Genomic DNA, 22,614 nt, shown 5'->3' on the forward strand with positions numbered 1-22,614 from the left:
TGCACCCTGTAATTTCGACAGCATAGCCACGTTCTATTAACCTTTAAAGGTATGCGAACCCTCAACCAAATATATTTCTTTAACTACTTATTTGAGTGCTTAAATGAGACTTTCATCTTCTACTTACAGTTTGACAGGTCTTTGAAATTGTTATTTATACTTCTAATTGAGTAGAGGATGGCGTTACTTCTACTTCTACTTGAACATATGATTACAGCATCATCATTACTGTAGCTCGTCGGAAACACACGATAATATTATTTCTGGTAACGGTTATTTAAGCACACAACGCGCAACGGAACAATAAAATGATAAATATATGAGAATGTCACCATTAGTTTACACTTGATAGCGAAATAGAGGAGACAGGACAGTTACCCAAGAACAATATTTCAGACAGGCATAAAAGGAAGGAATGAGATTTGTATTAAGTGCTGTCCGACTGCCACTATAATGTTCCTGGAAGGTGGGAAATATATCTTTATATTTGCATCCTTTGCATTCCCAGCCAGTCATGACGGGTAACAATTTCCGTTTATGGCCAGGATATAAATGTTTCTATTGCGACTGATTGCATAACTTGACTCTGTAATTTCTGGCCATCAGCTTCCTCTTCCAATCTGGAATCGCTTTGCCTTTTTCGTCATGCGTCGCCATTCGTTCTAATAATGTTTCGATGTCGGGGATGTCTTCTTTTTCTGTAAATAATTAGTCATACAATTCATATATCCTTTCGAGAGGAGTTGAATGTGGGCCTTGTAGTAGAGAGAATCGTGGATGATCATCCACTTGGATAATTCAAGTAAACATAAATGGAAAATGGAACATGAGCAGCTTGTCAAATGAACGAATTATTACCATGGATTACGTGAAGTCAACTGACAGACCACCTACGGGGAAAGGCACAACACACGCATTCAATACTTTGACCTAACAAAATCGAAACACAAATCTAAGCCCGTGCGTAGTGCCCAGATCCCACGCTGATAAAAGAGTAAGCAAGATATTGATCACAACCGGACAACTGAGCCTGTACTCAAATATATGGAACTGATTTAGACGGCGAAGCAGTTGAAGTGTTAACCATGAATTACGAATCCCGTCTGAATTTTGGATAGGTAAATAACCTCTATGTATAGGCAAGGCATGCAAAGGAGTATTATTAGTAGGGCGATTTTTTACCTAGAAGACGAAGATTCCGATCTAAAAAATCAAAATTTTGACATTTTTTTACTTTAAAAAGCTTAATTTTTACCAAACGTATGCAAATTAAGTGTTTTCCACATAATGTTAGAATGGTACTACTTATCTTCATTCCTGGTTGGAACTGTCTGTCCTTACGAAGTAGTAATTGTTCAGTTACATTGCAGTATACCTCGATACAAATTCATTATCACTATAGCATATCAAAATTTTATTTGCTGGAATAACCATTTGAATACCAACGAGCGTCAAAGTATACGTACATACCGTTACCCTCTCTACGGAATAAAGACAATGGGAATACCATTGTCCGAAAGAGGTAGCCAGTTTGCTAGCAAGATTTTCCGTTGGACACATGCGGTTTAGCAGCCGATTTCCTTACAATTTGGGGACTAGATTCATACATGTGCGATGGGACATGGGTGTCACATCAGCTAACGTGTTTTAAATTCTACTGTCATTGAGCTTCTTTATAGTTAGTGGAGCGAAACGTTGCGCATCCAATTTAGTCTACAGATATTCTGTCATCGCCGAAATTATCGTCTGATGCTGAAGAATTGGTTCTATCGCCGGGCATATTCATTCGCTCAATGTAGTGGAATTATAATAATCGGACACACGGCCTATAATCGGAGATAATCATCGCGTATCTTAAGAAGTAATAAGTACTTCGATTTTTAAATGTTTGGATTTTGTAAAGTGTAAATTAGTTTTAAGGTAAGTTTGCATCATGTTTATGAGAGAAATCGTTGTAATATGCGTTTGAAATAGACCCTGTATTAACGTAACTGAATACATTTTCGAATATCTCCTCAACCTCGACTGTCGTTTGTGATCTATCTACATTCTATATTTATAAGCTACTCACTTGAGTACTTTTCAAATCCTTTGCCTTTCTACGTCCACATGATGTATAGTTTTGACTTGACTTGGAATGCGATGTTTCTACTTGTAATCGAGTAGACAATTACCGTGGTACTTCTACTTTTACTTGAGTATCAACACCGACTACTCTTACTACCTCTGCATATCTCCAATAATAATAAATATTATGGTATCATATCATACTTTTAAAAGGTGTTCCGCTAGGTGGGGCTGTGGCTGAACCCTGTTGCTCCAAACTGTCTTGCGCGTTAGCGATGAAGGACGGCACTTGCGAATTCGGCACGACCCGGTACGTAGTCTTTTTCTCGAACGGTTTTGAATCGCTCCACCGCAGCTCAGCGTTGGCCGGGCCGCTGTCTTGCTTCTTTTTTCTGATCTCGCTCGCGTCGTACACCGGGTGCCTGACGCTGGACACGACTTTGACGTAGTTCGTATTCGTGGCATTGACAATCTGGAGTGGCAGAGAATCGTGTTTCGAATTGTAGAGTGTAGTATACGGGAATACGTTTTAATCCTACATGAAGTACGGTTATAGTTTGGATTTGCGCTGGTAAAAAATAACATCTTCCAAATGGGATTATGCTATTGATTAAATTGCCAGGTTGCCTAAAAACCTGTACACTGTGTAAACGAAAATATTGTATTTCGACCACTAACACCATAGCATAAGAGGGTAAGAAGGTAAACGGTACCTTCTTGTAAAAAAGTTTGCTTTCACTCCAGTTTCCAATGGGTGAACGAGTCAAATACACAAGTGCTTATTGGGATATATCCATAAGGATTGGTGTATTTAACTCGTTTTCATCCACTGGAATACGTGTGAAAGCAAAATATTGTACAAGATATTGTCGTTTGCCTGATTGGCACAATACGTCGTGCAGATTTACACAGTTTGTACACTGAATCAGAGTAATTTCCGGCCATCGAAATGAAAATAATAGTAATCACGGTGGCGCATTATGCAACCTGTAAATAACTTCAATATGAGAATTCCATTTGGAAAAAAGAGTCTTTTCCCAACATAACAGCCCTAATGTTAAGTGAATGAACAAGTAAATTAAAATTACTGTCGGAGATTCCTTGTTGTCAGTGGCGTCGTCTTTTCCCACTGAATTCGCGTTTCGTCGTCCTAAAAATAGCATTCTATTGGCTGCGATCCGCAAATAATAATTTGATATCATATCGTGGGATGAGGGAGTATGAATGAGTTCGGATTCGTCTTAGCACGGAGATATGTCATCTCCCTATTCTAATGTGAATTAACAAAAGCGTCGCGAGGTTTCATCGATATTATCGCAGTGTAAACCTACATTATGTAGGTTACCTCGTCAAAAATTGAATTTTCATGCAACAAATTTTACCAAGTCTTAAAGTTATAGTTCTAGTCGTATAGTAACTATAAGTCGATCGATTTGTAATATTGTGATTGAAATTGGTTAGAAATTGTGGGAATTTAGTAAACGAATGTTTGATTTTAAAATTTATCCCATGCAAGTCATGTAATTGTATATTATCGGTATATTGTCTATTAATTTGAACGTAAATGGCGGGAAATGACTATGAGCGTATACTAAGTCGTGTAGTCAAAATATCGGCAGAACGAAAGAACTTATGCGAATATTTACTGGAGTAGATACAACTTGTGATGACACCTTTTAACATATGATAAGTTAACTCAGAATCTGAGTATATTCACCTGGGAGAGCAATTGCTGATAGCATTAATAACATCTGACCTATAAAATCAGATACTGTCACATGTGTGTTTTGAGACAAGGCTTTATTTATAAAAGCAATAATTGCAGTATACCTTTGAAGGCATCTGCTGCATTCATTATATCATCGTGCATTGGGTTTTTCTCCAAAGCCCTGACGTCTCTATCCGCATACAGTCTTAGTGTTGGAGATATCGGTGTCGGTGATACAGGTGTTACCGGATTCTGTTTTGGTGTCTCTGGCACAGTCTTATTCGGTTCACCGTCTTTACTATCTTGTAATGCAGGAGGCTCGTCATGAAATATTAGCTCTTCTGGTTTAGGGGGCGGTGGAAGCGGAGGTGGAGAGGGCTCTCTTGCAGGAGATGTGCGTTCCGGTGATACGCTGTATCCATCAGGCGCCACCTCTGAAACCGGTAAAGAAAGTTTAATTAACTCATATGGATTATTACCGATTACTGCACTAGTATATGTGGTAACTAAATCATCAAGTACAGACGTGTATAGACCGTAACGTTTTACATATGACATAAGCTAATCAGCAGTAGGCTATCTTAAGAAGTTTGATACGATATATTTCTTAAATTGACAGCGCACTGCTTAAGCAATCTGGTACTATAACCTTCGTCCAGTTAAAATTTATCACTCTACTATTGATAAAGTGCAATATCTACCTATGAATCAAATAGTCAAACAATCCACGTACTCTTGTATATTTTAAATGGCCTGCCCCTGTTTTGGTTTATCTACGACGTCTTGGATATATGCGATAATATAGGGGGATGTAGCGCACACCCAATCACGTATAGTGTGCTGACGTGTATAGTTATGAGGGGGATGGCTTATTACATCATGAAATTGCTGAATGTCTAATGTTAAAACCACGCCCAGAAGCTTTCAATACGACATGTTCGAAATGAGAGCTGATTTATATTTTATCTATTTATTTATTCTATTGATTTATGTGCAGAGCAAAGGCATTTTAAGATATGTTTTTCAAAAATGCTATTAAAATATTAAAGATCTTAAATAGATAGAAATACATTTCACGTGCGACGCAGGCGAAGAATGAACTAAACATGCTTTCGATCTATAGACTTAAGCTAAAGTTATGTTATGTGTTGGCACCGCGTTATGAATGTATGTATGAATGTAATCTATGAACTTACAATATTGTGTGAAAATGTGCGCTCTGTGGCACCATCGCATGTCTCAAGAGACTTATCCGCCAGACCGACCAAATAAATGCGAATATACAAGTCGAAAGAACATACCAACACGAACCAGATCCCCTCTTTCGTTCAGCCGATTAATGTACACCGGTTTACGACTCATTATGCCTTCTATCTTTTCAAATCCCTAGCTATATGTACAGTACAACCCTGCGAACAACCTCTTACAGGTGCACGTTAAATGTCTTGCATACATTATGAAATGTCTAACACCGATCTGTTACTAACACTACGAACAATTATTCGCAATAAAGTACACTTCAAATATCACATGAGCACATAAACCGTATACACAAATATCCGACGCCTATACTGTGCGGTCGCATAATGGAACGGATTCCTTGCGCACATAAACTGACAACAAACGACCTATTTATTGTGTCTAAGTCTTATTGTACAGCTTTCTTTATTCCTATCCAAAAGGACCGTGAAGATATAGGGCCGTCTGTGATACCAGTACAGTCACAATAACGCTGTTTCACAATGCGGTGAACAAAAATTGATATCGTGTAATTACGGAAAGCCTGCGCTCTCGCGTGGAGAGCCTCGGGTTATAATGCTGAATCCGTCATGTCAAGGAAATAGAGTATAATTACAATGTAATGTTCATTTCCGAGTGTTTCGCATAGTTCATCACTCACGGCGTGATCTGAAATTCGTCACGTAATCAACCGAAGGATGTACAAGGTGTCATCAAGCGAAAGGAATTTCTTAGACGTTGTTGTGCGAACGTGCATACACCCTGTAGTTACAGGTAACAATGTATACATTGCACTACGCGTACGTGTACGAAATATTGATTGTTCCAACGATTAGATTCATATATTATATATAGTGGGTGTCAAGACGCTTGAGCACTTGAGAAATCATTGCAGCCTTTCCAAGAAACTTGGCTTTGCCAAAATAGAAAAAACTAAGATTGTGAAATATACGTCTACAAGTTGCAGTCGTAATAGTGTGTTATACATAGGGTTGCATTTAAAACTACCATGTTTGAAACAAGGCCCTTGTTTAAAACATGATTTCCATTTCTAACTTTCATTTTTTTAAAATTTTAGCCATGACGTCACGAATATTTAATTGTGACGTCACAGGGGATTGGCATTGACAAGTAAAAATATAGGGTAAAAAATATGGCTTCTTCGACGAAAAGGGCTTCAGAGCACTGTCCTAAACACACCAAAAATATCTGTAACCAGGATTACATCGTTATGAAGCATTTTACATACACCCATTCCGTACCAATGATCGATATCGACATGCTAAAACTGTTGTACCGACGACAATTTCGAGGGTTCCAGCCACCCTACATCGATAGAAGCCGACTATTTCGGGGGAAAATCGTCCGCAAGCTCATACTACATGGGTATTCGGACGTGGCATAATTAGATAACGTTTGAAAAAAGAAAAACAATTTTTTAAGAGGCATTTGTTTAAAACACTGCTCCAAATCTGTTATAAACAAAGTGTTTTTAAACACCGTTTGTTTTAAATGCAACCATACTTTAACACCGTTGGTTATCGTGGTGTCGGGATGCTTGTCCGGTATGGGGTGAATAATTCTAAAATAAACCGAGATGGGCGAAATCGTAATACGGCGCGTTAGAATCCAAATCCATGACTTCTGGCTCGGATCGAATCGAGTAGAGTATTTCCGAATTATATATTGATTGTTAATATTGATACAATCAGATTTGCACTGATCCATACCAAAAGAACTTCAACACGTGTGGATGAATTCGGAATCGGAGGAGACACATACGGTTTGGGCTTCACACAATGATTCGACTATACTCGAAAACGAATCGAGCAGTAATTGTAATGGTTCGAGTCGAATAGTGAAATACGAATTTTTTCAGTACTGAAATTATACAACTCATGCTACTGGGAGTTATTTTATCAACTATTCAAACCAGTTGATGCAAAGTTCTTGTGGTAGAATATTTTTTAATTTATTTGACACAAATTTCAATTACTATATACCCCATGAAACTGTTATGTTGTCTGGAATATCGATGCACAACAAATTTGGCTCGATTCCAACCAGTAGAAGCGCAGTTATTGCAGTAGAAAATGTTGGATTTGGAAGATATAGCATTTACGGTGGCATATTCTTGAAATATTTATTATAGATCTACTCACCGTAAATACTAGGATTTGAAATCTTAAATTTTGAACATCAATAACTTCGCTTCTACTCGCTGGAATTAAGTCAACTTTCTTGAGCAGCGTTTTTTTCAGACAACCCAACAATTTCATGGTGTAGCAACTAGCCAGTGTAATTTGAAAAAAAACTTACATTTATTTTTAATAAATAAATCCAAAATTTTCTACTATACAAGAACGTCACTTCCAATATTGGAATTGAGCTAAAAGTGGTGCGCAGCGTTTAGTTAAGTAACCTAACAATTTTATCAAGTAGCCAGTAAAATTTGAGAAAAAGGTATTTTTGATCAGCACTAATGCGCACGTTGGCGCAAGTAACATTTCCGTGAAATACTGATTGACTCGCAGCCTTGTCATAAAAGTGCTACGAAATAGATTTGGTCGAAAAATATTATTCATTTTCGTCTTGCTTTGTCGGAAACAGTGACTGATAAGCGAAAAGCTTAGTAAATGGTATTCGTAACTCCTGATGCAATTGATGAAACCTAATCCTAATCTAATGAACACCACCGACACCAACTACTCATCTCTGACCACCGCTATCTGCGCATGGTATGTGATACATATTGAGTGCATGTAGTGTTCGTCCAGAACGCACCGACGTATCACTGACAGAAGAGTTGCCATTGCCGACCACAAGCAAACTTATTATCCAGAGAGAACTTGGCCAGACGTCATTCCAATGAATTTCCTTACTGCTGTTTCTAGGTACCGCTACATAAAAACACCTTCTACTCATGCCATAAGTCTACAAGATGCAGATGGTGATTTTATTACACCGGACCATATTTTATCGCCTCTTTTGAATCAATATTTGTAGCTGTGCCTACTTGCCTGACGAGCCTGCATATACATACCATAATGCTCATGTATTTTGTATGTTAATGATATTTAGTGGTCGATTTAGATATCCGTCTGTAAAATACTGCCATCAAACTTACGAAATCAAAATTCTGCATTAGGCTAGGTCTGGTGAGATACTTTAATGATCAAATATAATGCAGCATACACAAAATATCTCGTTAGACCGTGTGTGTCGAGAAGTGATCTATTATATCGTACATACCTCCGTTTGCATTGGTGTGAGAATTACGCAGGTGCTAAGCGTGGCAATTAAGTATGACAATAGTCTCTATTTACTCGCAACGACACGTCATAGTTATCCATGCTGATGCTGACAGATCTGTAACCTCAATCAATCACTTCACTTGAACACAGTGATGTGCAAAATTGATCCAGAATTAGCAACTAAATAGCGCTACTGTCTATGATCGCGAAATTGTCATTATGTTAAAAGAAATCTTCACAAATATTGTCAACTACGTAGGCTTTTACATGGACCATTTAAATACCACACCGGTCCTTATTCATACCGCTGATGCAACAAAACAATGACGGCTATGATACTGTCCTGCTTGGAATAAGAAGACACGTCTTTAGACCTCACTAGCAACAATATCCAGGATTACATATATTGCATTGAAAGCGTCCTTTAACTTACCTCTGCAATCGCAATGCATTCACGCTGTTGCGTAGTGCTTCATAGATCATTCGATACTACTATACGACCACTCGAATTTAATGTGATCCGATTAGGTGAGCACCAGCTATAGGTGATGCGGGGATATGTCAATAACTATCAGTATAAGGGATCGCCGGCTCGCGTAATCCAAAATCCAAGTTTTATCCGAGAGGCAGGAATATCTACTCTGCGTTAGCACCGCTGCTGACGGAAGGCAATATCTTCAATTCCAAGTCTTGGTAACCTTTTTCGGATGCTTTTTCAAACCAAAGGATTAAACGTTTCCGAAAGGGGAGCGTCATAGCTGTTTAGTGTGACATCATAACTGATGATATTCAGTCAGATTTTATGAAGTACACTTTTATACCTTTGGATATGATTTTATTGACGAACGAAGAATATTCCGCAGCAATACTTTCAACAGAGTCGGATTTGAAAATGGCCACGACAGGAAAGTGACCACTTTGGCAACAATAAATAAAATATTACAAATGGTTGATGATGATACAGTTCAGGTTCTCTGCAGATATGGAAGCTATACCAAGAGGTCCCACGGAATATTAACGATGCATACATACCATTGGTCAACACAATTTTTGTTGGCTTTGATTAGACAATTGATTTTGACTAACTTTTGGGCCCTGAGTTCAAAAGTGACTTCTGTTTTTCTCTATCACGCCAAGTTTTTGGGTTAAGGACCCACCACATTGTCTCATGACCCACATATTATATAAAACGTTTTAAAAACCACAAGCAGTCGAAAGTAAAGCAATAGACTTCAAATATACATTTGCACTGCTTTATTTGGTTGTTTTAAACTGATACTGCTTCTACAAGACTAATGAAGTGCGAGTTTCAGGGTCCAAATTTACACTAATAACTAGGGCTGGGCAAAATCGAGTACCTGAGTGATTCGATTCTGAATCACGTAAAATGCTTCGAGTCGAGTCGAGTAATCTAGTATCGCTCATTATGACGTCATAACAGAATATACTATGTCAAAGTTCAAATACGTACTTGTGATGCGACCATAAAGAATAAAATGAATATTATCCTTCGCATTAAAGATACTTTTGTATTTTTTCGACCATACCGATTTCATTGCACTTTGTGACAATGTTGTGGGATGATCATGACTTCGGAAATGTGCTATTTCCTGTAACTGTTGTAGCTTTGTACTACATGTTTCGTATGCTACGATACGGCCAATAAAGGTTACAAGGCCTTAACGGTGAAATTAGTATCGAAACTATAATTCTCGTGGATAAATCAATTTTCGGTGGCAAGGAGCGTAAAATTTCAGTACTCGAAAAATTCGTCTTTTACTACTCAACTCGAATCATTAAAATTAATACTCGATTCAGATTCGAGTACTCGAATCATTGCGCCCAGCCCTACTAATAACCCATAATTCTGTAAGTAGTCTCGTTTGATAATCGAGCAATGGTCAGCTAACATATGTAAGCTCCTATCTACTCTGGTATCTTACCCCCATCATCATCAGATATTAGGGACATTTTCTCATTGCCCATCTCTGACTATGTGAAGGTTTTCCGGGAAATTATTTAGATATTTTAGCTTTTTGGAATGTCTGCTGTCCGACATAAACATATGACAGTGGCACATGTGCATCAGGGTTACATGTACATTGTGCATCCTTATTGTCTGACCACGAAGAAAACACAATATTTCAAAGCTGACACATATCATCTGATGGGGCTTGTGATATTGCAACAATTCAATGTTTCTGTATCATTCTCAACGTTTCTGTATTATTCACGAAGACTAACTGAGTGTGCAGCTGTTTATGCACCTTTGACGTTGCCATTTTGAAGAATGCCACACTTTAGGATCCTCTTTGAGCTACGTATGGACATTTTCCATTCACTCGAGTTGTAAATAGAATTCCTAACTCGTCCATCAATCCATGGTAACAGTATCATGCCTATGCCAGTATCAAAGCAATACACAAAGCTACCGAAAGTAGCCCTACCATGAAAACGGCTTTTCTCATGATCGAAAGCGAGATATCTTCTCTCTTGCCAAGTAATCTTTTCCCAATTCGCAAGGATGATAAAAGTTCCGAATGTTTCTATTCCAAGTCCCAAAGCCTATGTCAGATCATTCAACTTATGTTGATGGACTACTCTACGTTCTGAATCTTCCTCAATTTCGAAATCTTCATCAGCAGGATTGCTATCCCTAAGATTTTCATCTTGATCCATTATATCCAGCGTATAGGAGTATCAAGTTACACTGGATAAGCTGAATGTGGCATCGGACCTATGGCTGATAGCAAATGTAATGTTTATTTTTCTTGCCATATCCTGCAGTTTGCGTCAAATATGTGTTTGAAATATCCTCGGATAATTGCATCGTCAAACCGAAAATAGGTGAAAGCATCGGCCTAGCTCGATACCAGTTCCTATCTCCTTAATAATTCAGTTGAGCCCTTGGCTATATAAATTATTATATGATAAAAGTGATGATTTTTATATGGTACAGAAAAGTAATATGGATAAATTCGTCAAAATTTGCATAATTTGGGCATATGTCGTAGAGCAAAAAGTTGACGTGATAAAAAAAACAGCTGCATTTTTGGAATCAGCACGCCAAAATTAGCCTAAATCAAGTGCAAAATTAAAGTCAACAAATATTTCGTTCAAAATTGTTGCCCATAGTGTAATAGAAAGCGACATTTCAAATCAACAGTGATAGAGGTATAGTACAAAATCTAATGAGTACAATCGCAATATCGCGTTATGAACAAACTCGAAAAGATGCATATCATAAAATCGTAACGAAACTTTCTCCACGTCGTTCAAGAACAGCTTCTGAATTTTGGATTGCACGGAAGAATATCCAGGCGTTTTCGGAACATAAATTTGTGTCGTCCGCAAATGCTTCTTGACTTGGAGTTGCTGAGCAAAAGAATTGGAACATTAGTCCTCATGAATCAGTGATATATCAGGAGCGCAAGGGAAAATCCGTAGCTCTATTTTATTTAAACTTCTGGTTTGAATCGCAAAAGTTTTTAATCTTTGTATTGGTTTTATCTTCATATGCATGCTATATTTTTGTGACGTCACCATGGTCTGTGCCATATTCTCAGTTGCATCTTTTCCTTCCGTTTGGTTAAAAAAATAACATTTTGGCTAAGCTATGAAAACCCTCGCTCGAACAGGGAGGTGCAGTATTTCGAATTTCGAATTAACAGTATACGATGATACGAAGTTATACTAAATGATACTCGCTATTTCACTATCACTAACTGTGATATGACCAGTTAAACCCACAAAATCAGTGACACAGAATTAAGGAAAGACTGGGGGAACTTCAACTTTTAGCTGGTCGGATAGATTTCAAGGGCAATGCTGCAGTCTTATATCATTTTAATATGCCAGAATCTAGTTCTAAAATTGTTACTACATAGTCGAATGGGATACTCACAATATTTTGTACAACACTTTCATCGGAACTTTTCGCGCGCGCCGACTCAAGTAAGTGACGCAAGGGCCGACTGAATGTCGCCTTCGTCTGTTGTTAGACGCCGATGTTGGTGATTCGATATTTTCCGGCGGATATTCGGGTTGTGCTCCTGTGTTCGGAGATACCACATCGGAATCGTCAAGCCTCTGCACAACCTGGAATGAAGAGAATATGGATTAATTGGCGGCTGAAAAGCAGTCAATGCCTTCTTTTTATTGCGATGTAGTCGGTTTACGTATACGAAACAAACACATGACAAGAAAACATAGGTTCTGCATGTGGTCTCAGTCAAAATAGGTGGCCACGGGTCACACGTTGGGAGCCACTGCGTTACATGGACACTTAATTGACTCGACGTATTCCGGTGTTTTGACAATCATGTTGAAATTATTTCCTACATTTCCCGATACTTGATGCTATTCTGAATAGATATTTGCCTGTACATTGGAGCCTGCACCAGGATTATAGTACGATAATACTAAATGCTACGAGATTAGATGATTTTTCTTTCGAATAATTGATTCAATATCAGAAATGTGCCGATTTTCTTTCTCAACCAATGCTGAAAATTGATGGTCGCGAATTTCTCGAATTTACAATATCCGGGGCAAGTTGTACCATGTTATTTGACAGGACATATATTCTAGCGAGCATTTGTAGCTCGGTAGTTTGTAGAACTGTCCCACACATATATATCATATAGTAGCAAGAGGGTGACATGATATGAGCAATTAAGCAGCCGAATAAACTGAAACCTCAGATCAGTGTAAAATGACGCACTGGTCATCGTAATGCGCTAATATTCTCACGATATTGAAAGTTCTCCATATCGCCAGAGTACACCTTGTAGAAGATTATTACATTAATTATAAAGCTCTACTACGTCGAAGTATATGATCAGTATGACTCAAACTCACCGTCATTCTCGGTATTTTTCTGCCACGAACAACCATGAACAACAAAACAAATAAAACCAGGTTAAAAGTTTTCATTGTGAATAGTATTATGCCCGATTATTTTCACTTCGCAAAATATAGGATCTTGTACAGGAGATGATTCCGTCGATGTCTAGTGAATACTCCTAGAAAACTGATTGACTGAATGAAGCACGCACTCAAATTTATATATTTGACGCAGCGGACTTTAGAGGTGAGATTTCTAGCGAATATTTTAACAAATATAGATATTATGAATTCTCGTAAAATTGGAAAAAATGGCGCATTTCTTGGTAATGCCAGCAATGTAACTCAGTGGCTCTGCAAAAATGTAGAAATACGTCACATTTATTGTTGATATTATTGTGAAGGGATAGTCGACCGGGAACGTGTCATTGGAATATCAATACGTCGGCTCCGCCAAATGTTGTGATGTTTGGGGTTAACTGTATTGGGCATACTCCGTTAATTGTGAGACCACCTATATGTTGTTGAGGAGTGGGGTCAAGGACAAGGCCGAAAATGCCCTGCCCAAATTTGATCCAAAACAAAAATGTCACGATAGATCCACTCTCAATTTGATCAAGACAGTCACATTGTATAAAAACATATTCGGAAACTTCATTGAATCGTATATAGGTTATATTATATCGATTTCCGTGGCGAATAAAGCCTTTGTCGCGAAAAGCACCACTGAATCCTTTTATACATCATAAAAAGTTGTCTCGTTATTGTATAATTGTGTATTCAAGGTTACTCAATTCGAGAAAATAGTCATGAGTATATTTGAAATGAGTATTTTCAGGAATGGATATTACTGTGCAGTGCGCAGATTAGTAATATTAATGCACCGAATATTAGTCACACGTCAAGAAGATGTTCATTAATTCTTCAACAAATTATTATCGATGAAAGTCAAATGCAAAATATCGACCGAGGCATTCAGGTTTATCGATGATTGAGCACGACAGATATATCACAGAGCGGATGATTATATATGAATTTACCCGTGCGTAGACTATCTATTCGCCAGCATATTTTCGTGAATCAAATCAGTTGAATACACGTCATGTCATATATAGTCCAACGAATCAATTTCAGCAAACCAAGTCCATAAATTCAGTAATTGTTTCTGGTCATGTACAGTAAGAGCGATGATTCCCCTATTTCAATTGCAGAATTTCGCAATAAAAAAGAATTTTTATTGTAGATGAAGGTCTCATTTATCATGCTGCTGTTTGGGGGTTACGCTATCGGGTCGGTTAAGCTGAACAATAATTCGAATCTCCTAACCGCCTAATTACACCCAAAACACCCGATCGCCCAACAAGTCGTCTTGAGGCGAAAATACAATTTTTCAGCAGATTGGCGTGTGTTTTGATTTTGAAATGTTTACATCCACAGTAAATGGCCCTGTCATTATGGTCTTTTGTCCAACCACGCCCTGCAAATTTTAAAAATATCGCAACCGAACCGATCGATGTCAACAAAACGTCCGAAAATAAATCCCAGTTACCGGGAGCCGATGAAAGCAAGCACCCTTCTCCTTACGGATTTGGGAATAAGAACAGTGCGCGCGAAAAGCAGCCTCGTATATGTACAGTATAGCACTTCGATACAAGTTATATTCGGCAACGTAGCAGAGCGCTCTGTGACGTGATCTTTTATTTTGTTGCAGTGAACCTTCCGTAGTATTCTCGAATCGGTATATGAGGTACTATTGTCAACAAGCAATATTCTCGTCCCTATATCTTAGTGACGATGATGGATTTGACGTTTTATGAAGCGATTCAGTATATCGAAAACGTTGTCGCGTCGCTGTACCGTATGTTGACGTTCAATAAAGTGTTACGGTGAAACAACAGATTGATGACAGATATATTTCGCGGTGGGTGGTACCGGTCAGACAGGGGGCGATTGCTTCATGAATGATTGCGATTACAGAAAAATCTCGATTGCGATTTCGGTTACATGGTAAAGTATTCACGATTGTTTACGATTGCATTTGTTTTGCTTCATTGAACTTAGTCTTGAACCCGTCACAGAACGATTACTGTAACAATGTATAACACTGGTCAACAAAATGAAAAAAATATTAGCAAAACATCTGAGAACCGTTTCTGGGGTTTTCGAGGTTGCTTATTACGAATATCACATTAGTTTAGCCAGATTGCTTCTTGTTCAGAAGATATTTATACCCCTAAAATGCCGAAAATTACTGTATTTACCCTTGGATATTTTACTTTTGCTCAACGGAAATACATATTCTCCTGTATCAATTGTTCATTCTACCAAGATTAAATAGGAGTATATAAAGCTATAAACTTTGTCCTTGAAAAGCTTAACTACAATACTTATATGCGTCTCATTTCTTTTGACTTGTAAATGAGTAATTTTTCGCTGAATCAACAAAGTGGGTACAACTATAGTATCCCTATCAAACGAGAAGCTTAAGTCTGGTATCTTTGGATGGAGTTCACTGCATGGAATTCATCAAAAGATGTAGTAAATAAAACTTTTTAGATGATCATAAAGCACTCAACTACAAACAGTTTATCCGAAAATCCGTATCTGCCTATGGTAAGTTTGGAACAAACATGAGCATAAAAGTTCACTTCCTGTCCAGTCATCTCAATATATTTCCTGGTGATCTTGTTGATTAGCAAGGGGAGAGGTTCCACCAAGACATCAAAACAACAAGAGAAAGATATTTGGTCATATGAGATGAACATATTATGACAGACAATTGGAGGAACTTTTCGAGAAACTGCACTAATTTGCTCAAAAAAGGTGAAAATCGAACAAGCAATAATTGTGCCTTAAAATAGATGAATAATATAATACTCCAACTGATTATTTCAAATTTACAATAGGTGGTTGACGTGAAACTGATTGAATTAATGCCACGTTATTTGAGTTTCTAGGTAAATTCTTATGTTCATGACTAGGGCAAGTTTCTGTTGCAGTTAAATCCGTGGAAAGTGGCATTTATTTTTGAAAGAAGTTGAAAAGTTGCAGAAGTTGCATTTTGACCACATTTTGCTCGACTGACTAAAAAAAAGGTCAATTTTCCGGCTCATCTCCCGAAATACTCGTAAAAGCGTTACTTCGGTGCTGATTTACGGTGTTTCAGTCGAATTTGGCCGTGTATTTCACCAAAATCGAAAATACTTTCATGAAAAATCGAGAAAGTTGCAAAAAGTTGCATGGAAAAAATGGACAAAAGCTGCAAAAAGTTGCACTATAAGATTCCTTCAAACAGCTTAAAACAGCATTCTACATATCTTACGAGTATGTAGGAAGCTGCCGGAAGCTGTAACAAAACTTGCCCTATACATGACTGAAGTTTATTTCTGTACATGATATCCGCGAAAGTCTATAACTATGATAAATCTGATAACCCTAAATATAGTGATATTGCTGTATTTTGATTTAAAAGAGTCTTCCGTGTGTAAAAATAACAAGTAGATCGAATTTATAAACTTAATATTCCGACTGAGCCGATTTTCTATCTAGCCATTACAGCGAAATTGGGATATTTTGTCAAAATGACCCCACGGGTTATCTCCAAAACAAGAGACAATTTGAAAAAACAGGTCATATTCGGAATCAGTGCCCGTCAGAACCCCCGAAATCATTTTTACTCTGTCTGCCTAAAAATATGTGTTGACCAGTGTAATCGATCGCGATTACGATTACTTCTGGAACACGTGGTCATCATGACGTCGCGATTAAAGCAAATTCCCGAAGTAGTAGATTGTCATTACTTGGAGAATTTATCACAATTATTTATAACCACCTTTATTTTGTTTGCATTGCTTCCTTGAACTTCAGTCATTTTGAACTGATATTCGAAGGCGAGATAATAATCCCGATGGGACTGCACTATGAGGGAAAAACATATTTTCGAAAATGACGACGTCAGTTGCTTTATACGTCACAGTATAGCCATTGTGGAAATTTGTCGCTGACGAATGCTCCCCCCACTGATTTACATTTATGCTACGAACCATGTTCAGTTGTTCACATACGTGGCTGACTGACGTCAGATTATAATTTTGAATGGAGGATAATAAGATAACGATCGGCGCTGACTTCGAGTCAGAACGTATAGCAGAATGGACACTATATGAACACATAATTCTATCGTGGCGAACAATAATGCTTCCCGTACCGTTAAACCTATACCTATAATACGATTGTTGCAAGCCACCGTTATGAAAAACGAAGATTTTGAATCACAAACATTTATCCCTTCAGAAATCAGAGTACTAATTTCAGCAGCGAGGGATATACGGCATGACTCGAGGTGAGGCAGCATTAGCGATGAGTGGGCTGTTTTTAAGGGCAGAAATTACGAAACATGATCTTCCAATCCCTTAAGCCGCGGTCTGTTCAAAGTGCACCAACCAGCGATCTGTCACCACGTCACGCACGATGACTTTTTACCATAGAAGTTTCCTTATGCGTAAGGTGACATATTTACACACATACGCCACCCATAGTCTGTCATCACATCTGCGGCATTCTTTCATGGCGACGAGGCAATGTAACCTATACAAAGGAAATACATTAGAGCACAATTGATTGTCCTGTTATGATATTTTCCGACGGGGCTTCGGTTTCGACTTCTGCATATGCATACATAACACATAATTTTTATAAGTATGTATTTGGTGGAACCACAGAGCAAATATATCGAATGAAGCATGTCAGCAGATCTCCATCACGCAGAATGGTAACAGTAAAGCATTCATATGCCAAAAATGCGATGCGATCAAAATGGAAATTAAGGTCTGTTTTACGACCGCCAAAACAGCCACTTTGGTTTTCTCCAAACGGTCTTCTTTGATTTTGAATCATCTTCTGACATTAATGATTCTTGCTGACCTTCATTTCTGGAGTGATTGTCAAGTTCACGTAACTCCCTTCTTCTTTTCTCTCGCAATAATTCACCGTTCCTTTTTCTCACTTTCTTGACTTCTCTCATGTGCGTTTTCCAATTTGAATGATCTTCAAGTACAACCACCCGTATTCTATTGAGTATCAGTATTATTGTAACAATGTTCTTGAACGTAAAAAACACGGTCATGTGACTGACCACTTGATAATGGAACATGATCACCAGTCTTGTGATTAAAAATGGCCCGTCCTGGAACGCGAGGCTTAGTACCATGCTCCAGACTTCGTTGTAAAAACAGAATGAGGTGCAGCACCGTTTTCCCGCGATCCATTCGTTGGCGGTATCTTCAATTTTCAAGTTATCTTTCGAATCGTGTATGACGATGATTTCGTGATCCCACTGTGACTGATTATGGCCAATAGCAGCATGCTGATTATAAGTGTGTGCAGTTGGTGGGTTGTGCTTTTTACTTTCTACATTTTGATTACTTTTAACTGTGATAGTAGCAGGTTTAGATTTGTCATTTGGGATTCGATTTTTGCTTACACTCTTATCTGACTGTTTTGAACTGATCGGTTGTTGTTTCTTCGTTTTTTCAGCCCCGATAGACACGTCTTTAGCTGCCCCCACTTTGTTGCTACTGCCAAATTGTTTTATTGCTTTATTGTTGCCAGTTTTTCGTTGGTCTTTATTATTTGGAGAAGTTTTATTGGTTTCGTCAGTTGCTTTCACTATTGTCCCATTCGAACGCAAGCTTGATTCTCCCCGTGTTCTGGTGTGTCCGTTTTGAGGATTCGAGATTTTTGTGATTCCACTTCGGCTATGTTCGCTGTCTATAGAGTCAAAGTCTTCCGGCTTAAGAGGCTTATCTACGTCAGGTAATTGTTTCGTGGCCGTCGGAACGATACAGAATTGTAACAAACTCCAACTCCAGATGGACATCACCAAGTAAACGATATCCGCGTTGTTGCTCACCTTAAATTAGAAACAGGAGTGTTTCACAAAACAATGGTATCATGGAACTTGTTGACCGTAGGCTACTTGGTGAGATAGTATTTGATATGGAAAGGAATTGGGGTGAATTATTCTCAAATATACACTTCGCCGCAACTGCATGAATAGTTATTGAATCGCACTTAATCAATGTGCATTGGTGTGGATTTTGTTGCTGACAAATTATTGCAGACATATTAAAAGCTTCCAACCTTGTCTTCGTTGAATGATTCGAGGAGCTCCATAATATCCGCCCCAGTGCCGAGATACACTAGAAGAAGTTGTGACAGCTCATCCCTCGATAACTCTCCCTTTGGAGCTATCCATTTTCCGAACACAAGTACGAATATCAATATCTGTTCCATAGCCAGAGTCCAATCATCATCCGTCAATGTCAATTCAGACTGAATGAAAAAGGGCAACTCGTATTATAGTATATGTTACTAGCTCAAGATACCAAGTAATGATATCATTAAACAAGTGGTGAAAAGTGATGCATCTATCAAAACTTCTATTGTAGCAGTAATACGAAATATTTACACTTTTTGTGTATCCATAATGGTATAACCCAGGGGTGGGCAAACTTTTGAGCTCGCGGGCCGTATTCAACATCTGAATACATTCGCGGGCCGCACTATTTAAAATTGGGATTATAAACCAAAACGCAATATTGGTATTTGATTATATAGTGAGGACATGGAGATAATATATATGCTTATTTAAAACAAACCAAATAGTGCTTTGATGATATCATACAAGCGTCAGAAACAGTGGCGAGATTTCATAGGCTCAAGAACAGGATTGAAATTTGAATTTGCGAAGGGTGATCTGTTCATAGATTTAATAATTCCGCCTTTGGTTCAGTTCCAGGAAACACAATGCTGACAGCATCATAACCATGCTAGCTTCAAACACCCTTCTACTATGTGTAGATAAAATATCAATACCCTAATTCTACGCATATAGAGAGAACGAATCTACCTAAGACACGCATGAATCGTTTTTATAAGCACATCACTGAAATAATTAAAACTGGAGTGGCCAATCTGGAATCACACTCGTGAATTATGTCCGAATTATGTCAATCTCGTTTAGGATTAATGTGATGTTTAGCAGTAGAAGCCTTTCAAACTTCGTGGGCCATGAGATCGGGCTGTCGAGCCAGAAATTAAACATAAAAAATAATATGGGAAGTATTTGCCATAGAACGGTGGTACTCGAACTTTTTAATACACGCCCACCTTATGATGGTGAAAGATCCCCCCCCCCTTATCGTCATATCACAAAACACAACCAGTATGCTAGCAAACCTGACGGATAGTTTGTTGGCATGGAAGGTTACGGCCGTGAATTAGAGATTTTCAAAATATGAAATTCAGAATAAATACAGAGCAATAAATAAGAATCGAATGTGAATAGCGCGAAGCGCGAAAAAAATTTCAGTTGAGTTCAACTTCGCGCCCCCAGTTTGAGAACCACTGCCTCAGAATTATCACGAAGAAATATACTAAGAAAAAGTTTAATCGCGTCCTTGCATTAATTCGATTTTTAGTACGCATTTTATCAATATTTTAAATAAATTTATTTAGACTCTCGCGGGCCGTAGTTTGCCCACCTCTGGTATAACCTGTGATGTATCCTACACCAATGAAGAAGAAGCACCCGTGGGTATAACAACTTACCACGCTAGTCGGAGACAGAGAACTGCCAGACGAGCAATCTGTGCCGTTGAAGCTCTGTCTATCTGCAAGAAGCTTCAACTCCAGGAGCCATATAGAAGGCACCGCACAAACGAGGTAGAAAAAGACACTTGGCGTCACCCTGCGCGTAGTATACATTTGAGCACGTTACTTCGGCAATCCGCAACCGATTAGAATCGGTGGTATGATTATTTGTACCATTATGTCAGCTCGCTATGACGACGGATGTGGGACTAACGGGTGCTGTCTAACATTAATATTCTTACACAAATGTGATCGATAATATTTTTGTCTGATTAACAACATACCTATTTCAGTAGCGAATATATCGTCAATGACGGCTGTCAATTTTCACACAGTAGGCTACATGCTGGATGTCATTACTGAGTGAATCAAGCAAGATATGGGATACCACTATACTTTTAGGTATAGTCCCATTAAGAAATCTGCAAGATTGATAGTCTGGACTCCAGACCAGAATATGGAGGTACTCATGTGACGATTACAATATTTCAGATGTTAGCATTTTTAATTGCCAATAACGAGATGCAAAGCTGCGGTTGCATGACTGGCTATTCACTATGACTATACTATTAACTAGCCAAGAGATGACAATCAACAAGGTTGCAACAATTGAGACCATCCCTTTACTACAAAAATGGCGAACTTTACTTCAATTCTTATGAATATGGGGAAGCTTTCTATACTCGAAGCTTTCTGCAAGGAAGAACATTCGTCACCCGGAAAATTCAGCAACAGGGCTTTCTCTTCCATATAAAAGCATTTATCGACAAACATGGATATACAAATTTATAACGTAACTTACCACTTCAGTTCCCCGCCTTTCCTCCACACGATGGTATGAAGAGTTTCCATTCCGACCAAAGAAATGCAGAACAGCAACGACCAGTATGATTCGTCATTTAATGCCAAAGTCACTCTCCAGACCACCAGGAATGTGTACAACGCATACAGTGATCTTGCTATGATAACTTTGATGATTTTCTCAAAGGTTACCAGAAAGGTCTTTATCGTTGGTCCGGATATCACACCACAAGGTGTAGTGTATTCCTTCTCCAAGAGGCCACAACAGCACATTGTGGCTTTACACAGACCTTATTGTTAAATTCCACTTAGCAATTATTTATGCGACAGTGACTGATTATGCTGAAGACACATCCGTGGTTAAGCAATGGGCTATGTCGATCGATTTGAAGCTTTTTCTTCGGCAATGCCATTTCACTAACTACTTGCTACAATATTTCATGCTCGGCGATCAAATATAAAATAGATATGCTAACAATGGATTGGTATTGTTAGAAACTAGGTACAATTATTTATCCTTTGCATTGAACGACAGGGTGTTGGCTATCCGGAGCCAAGTGCATCAACTTAATGACAGTGAAAACGGCCTTGAAATATAGTAGCCTTAGTTATTGTAGACTATATATTGCGATAGTGACTTAGCAACGAGTTATTTGCATCGCAACCGCAGATTAAGAGTCTCTGTCTTTGGTTTTCATGTCGGCGCAAACATCGCGCGAGCATCGATATTAGCTAAGACCCCTTTTCTAATCTTCATGTTGAAAGGACAATGTGATAGACATAGTTATAGATAACTAATTACTTCCTAACTAACGCCAATAAGCAAACTGCTATGGCACTTATGTTATAGGAACTAGAATAAATAATTCTTCGAAAAACAGGTTTTGTAATTAGGAACCTGAATCCAGACTAGTACATTGGCGATCGCAAAATATCAAGCCATTGAAGTCACGTACGATACCGTCACCTCAGAACAAGACACATTAACCGTACCGTGTCCTCAATCTACACACAATACAGCTCGCGTTCTACTTAATTTGAGGACGA

At 38.3% G+C, this 22,614-nt stretch overlaps 3 protein-coding genes across 3 annotated transcripts; all 3 read right to left on the reverse strand.

The window, feature by feature from the left end:
* Window positions 1–304: 304 nt before the first annotated feature.
* LOC145437566 (uncharacterized) lies at window positions 305–5,269 on the reverse strand. The gene is made up of 5 exons (XM_080314833.1): window positions 5,077–5,269; window positions 3,898–4,209; window positions 3,156–3,217; window positions 2,272–2,539; window positions 305–698 (listed from the first exon to the last, which is right to left on the reverse strand). Exons 1-5 carry the CDS (start codon window positions 5,135–5,137, stop codon window positions 559–561), a joined length of 843 nt encoding a protein of 280 aa, XP_080170959.1. The 5' UTR covers window positions 5,138–5,269; the 3' UTR covers window positions 305–558.
* A 5,694-nt stretch (window positions 5,270–10,963) lies between these two features.
* LOC145436797 (uncharacterized) lies at window positions 10,964–13,667 on the reverse strand. Its single transcript, XM_080314020.1, has 3 exons — window positions 13,129–13,667; window positions 12,173–12,366; window positions 10,964–11,643 (listed from the first exon to the last, which is right to left on the reverse strand). Exons 1-3 carry the CDS (start codon window positions 13,201–13,203, stop codon window positions 11,544–11,546), a joined length of 369 nt encoding a protein of 122 aa, XP_080170146.1. The 5' UTR covers window positions 13,204–13,667; the 3' UTR covers window positions 10,964–11,543.
* A 4,132-nt stretch (window positions 13,668–17,799) lies between these two features.
* On the reverse strand, window positions 17,800–22,038 carry LOC145437567 (uncharacterized). The gene is made up of 4 exons (XM_080314835.1): window positions 21,569–22,038; window positions 20,725–20,863; window positions 19,255–19,446; window positions 17,800–19,024 (listed from the first exon to the last, which is right to left on the reverse strand). Exons 1-4 carry the CDS (start codon window positions 21,838–21,840, stop codon window positions 17,948–17,950), a joined length of 1,680 nt encoding a protein of 559 aa, XP_080170961.1. The 5' UTR covers window positions 21,841–22,038; the 3' UTR covers window positions 17,800–17,947.
* Between the last annotated feature and the right edge of the window lie 576 nt (window positions 22,039–22,614).

The sequence above is a fragment of the Botryllus schlosseri genome, chromosome 4, assembly GCF_051294905.1.
Source record: "Botryllus schlosseri isolate E-star chromosome 4, Bs_hap1, whole genome shotgun sequence".
NCBI classification, from domain to species: domain Eukaryota; kingdom Metazoa; phylum Chordata; class Ascidiacea; order Stolidobranchia; family Styelidae; genus Botryllus; species Botryllus schlosseri.

Bases quoted from the DNA above. Each gene is read 5' to 3' on its own strand.
- LOC145436797 (XM_080314020.1), bottom strand. From the start codon at position 13,203: ATGAAAACTTTTAACCTGGTTTTATTTGTTTTGTTGTTCATGGTTGTT. The intron at 12,367-13,128 runs GTGAGTTTGAGT...TCTTCATTCCAG, and splicing joins GAAAAATACCGAGAATGACG to GTTGTGCAGAGGCTTGACGA. The intron at 11,644-12,172 runs GTGAGTATCCCA...TCTTTTGCTCAG, and splicing joins AAAGTGTTGTACAAAATATT to CAACTCCAAGTCAAGAAGCA.
- LOC145437567 (XM_080314835.1), bottom strand. From the start codon at position 21,840: ATGTGCTGTTGTGGCCTCTTGGAGAAGGAATACACTACACCTTGTGGT. The intron at 20,864-21,568 runs GTAAGTTACGTT...TACTACGCGCAG, and splicing joins AAAGGCGGGGAACTGAAGTG to GGTGACGCCAAGTGTCTTTT. The intron at 19,447-20,724 runs GTAAGTTGTTAT...TTTTTCATTCAG, and splicing joins CTCTGTCTCCGACTAGCGTG to TCTGAATTGACATTGACGGA.
- LOC145437566 (XM_080314833.1), bottom strand. From the start codon at position 5,137: ATGAGTCGTAAACCGGTGTACATTAATCGGCTGAACGAAAGAGGGGAT. The intron at 4,210-5,076 runs GTATGTTCTTTC...TACCGGTTTCAG, and splicing joins AGGGGATCTGGTTCGTGTTG to AGGTGGCGCCTGATGGATAC. The intron at 2,540-3,155 runs GTAATTTTAATT...CTGCCACTCCAG, and splicing joins ACAACAAGGAATCTCCGACA to ATTGTCAATGCCACGAATAC.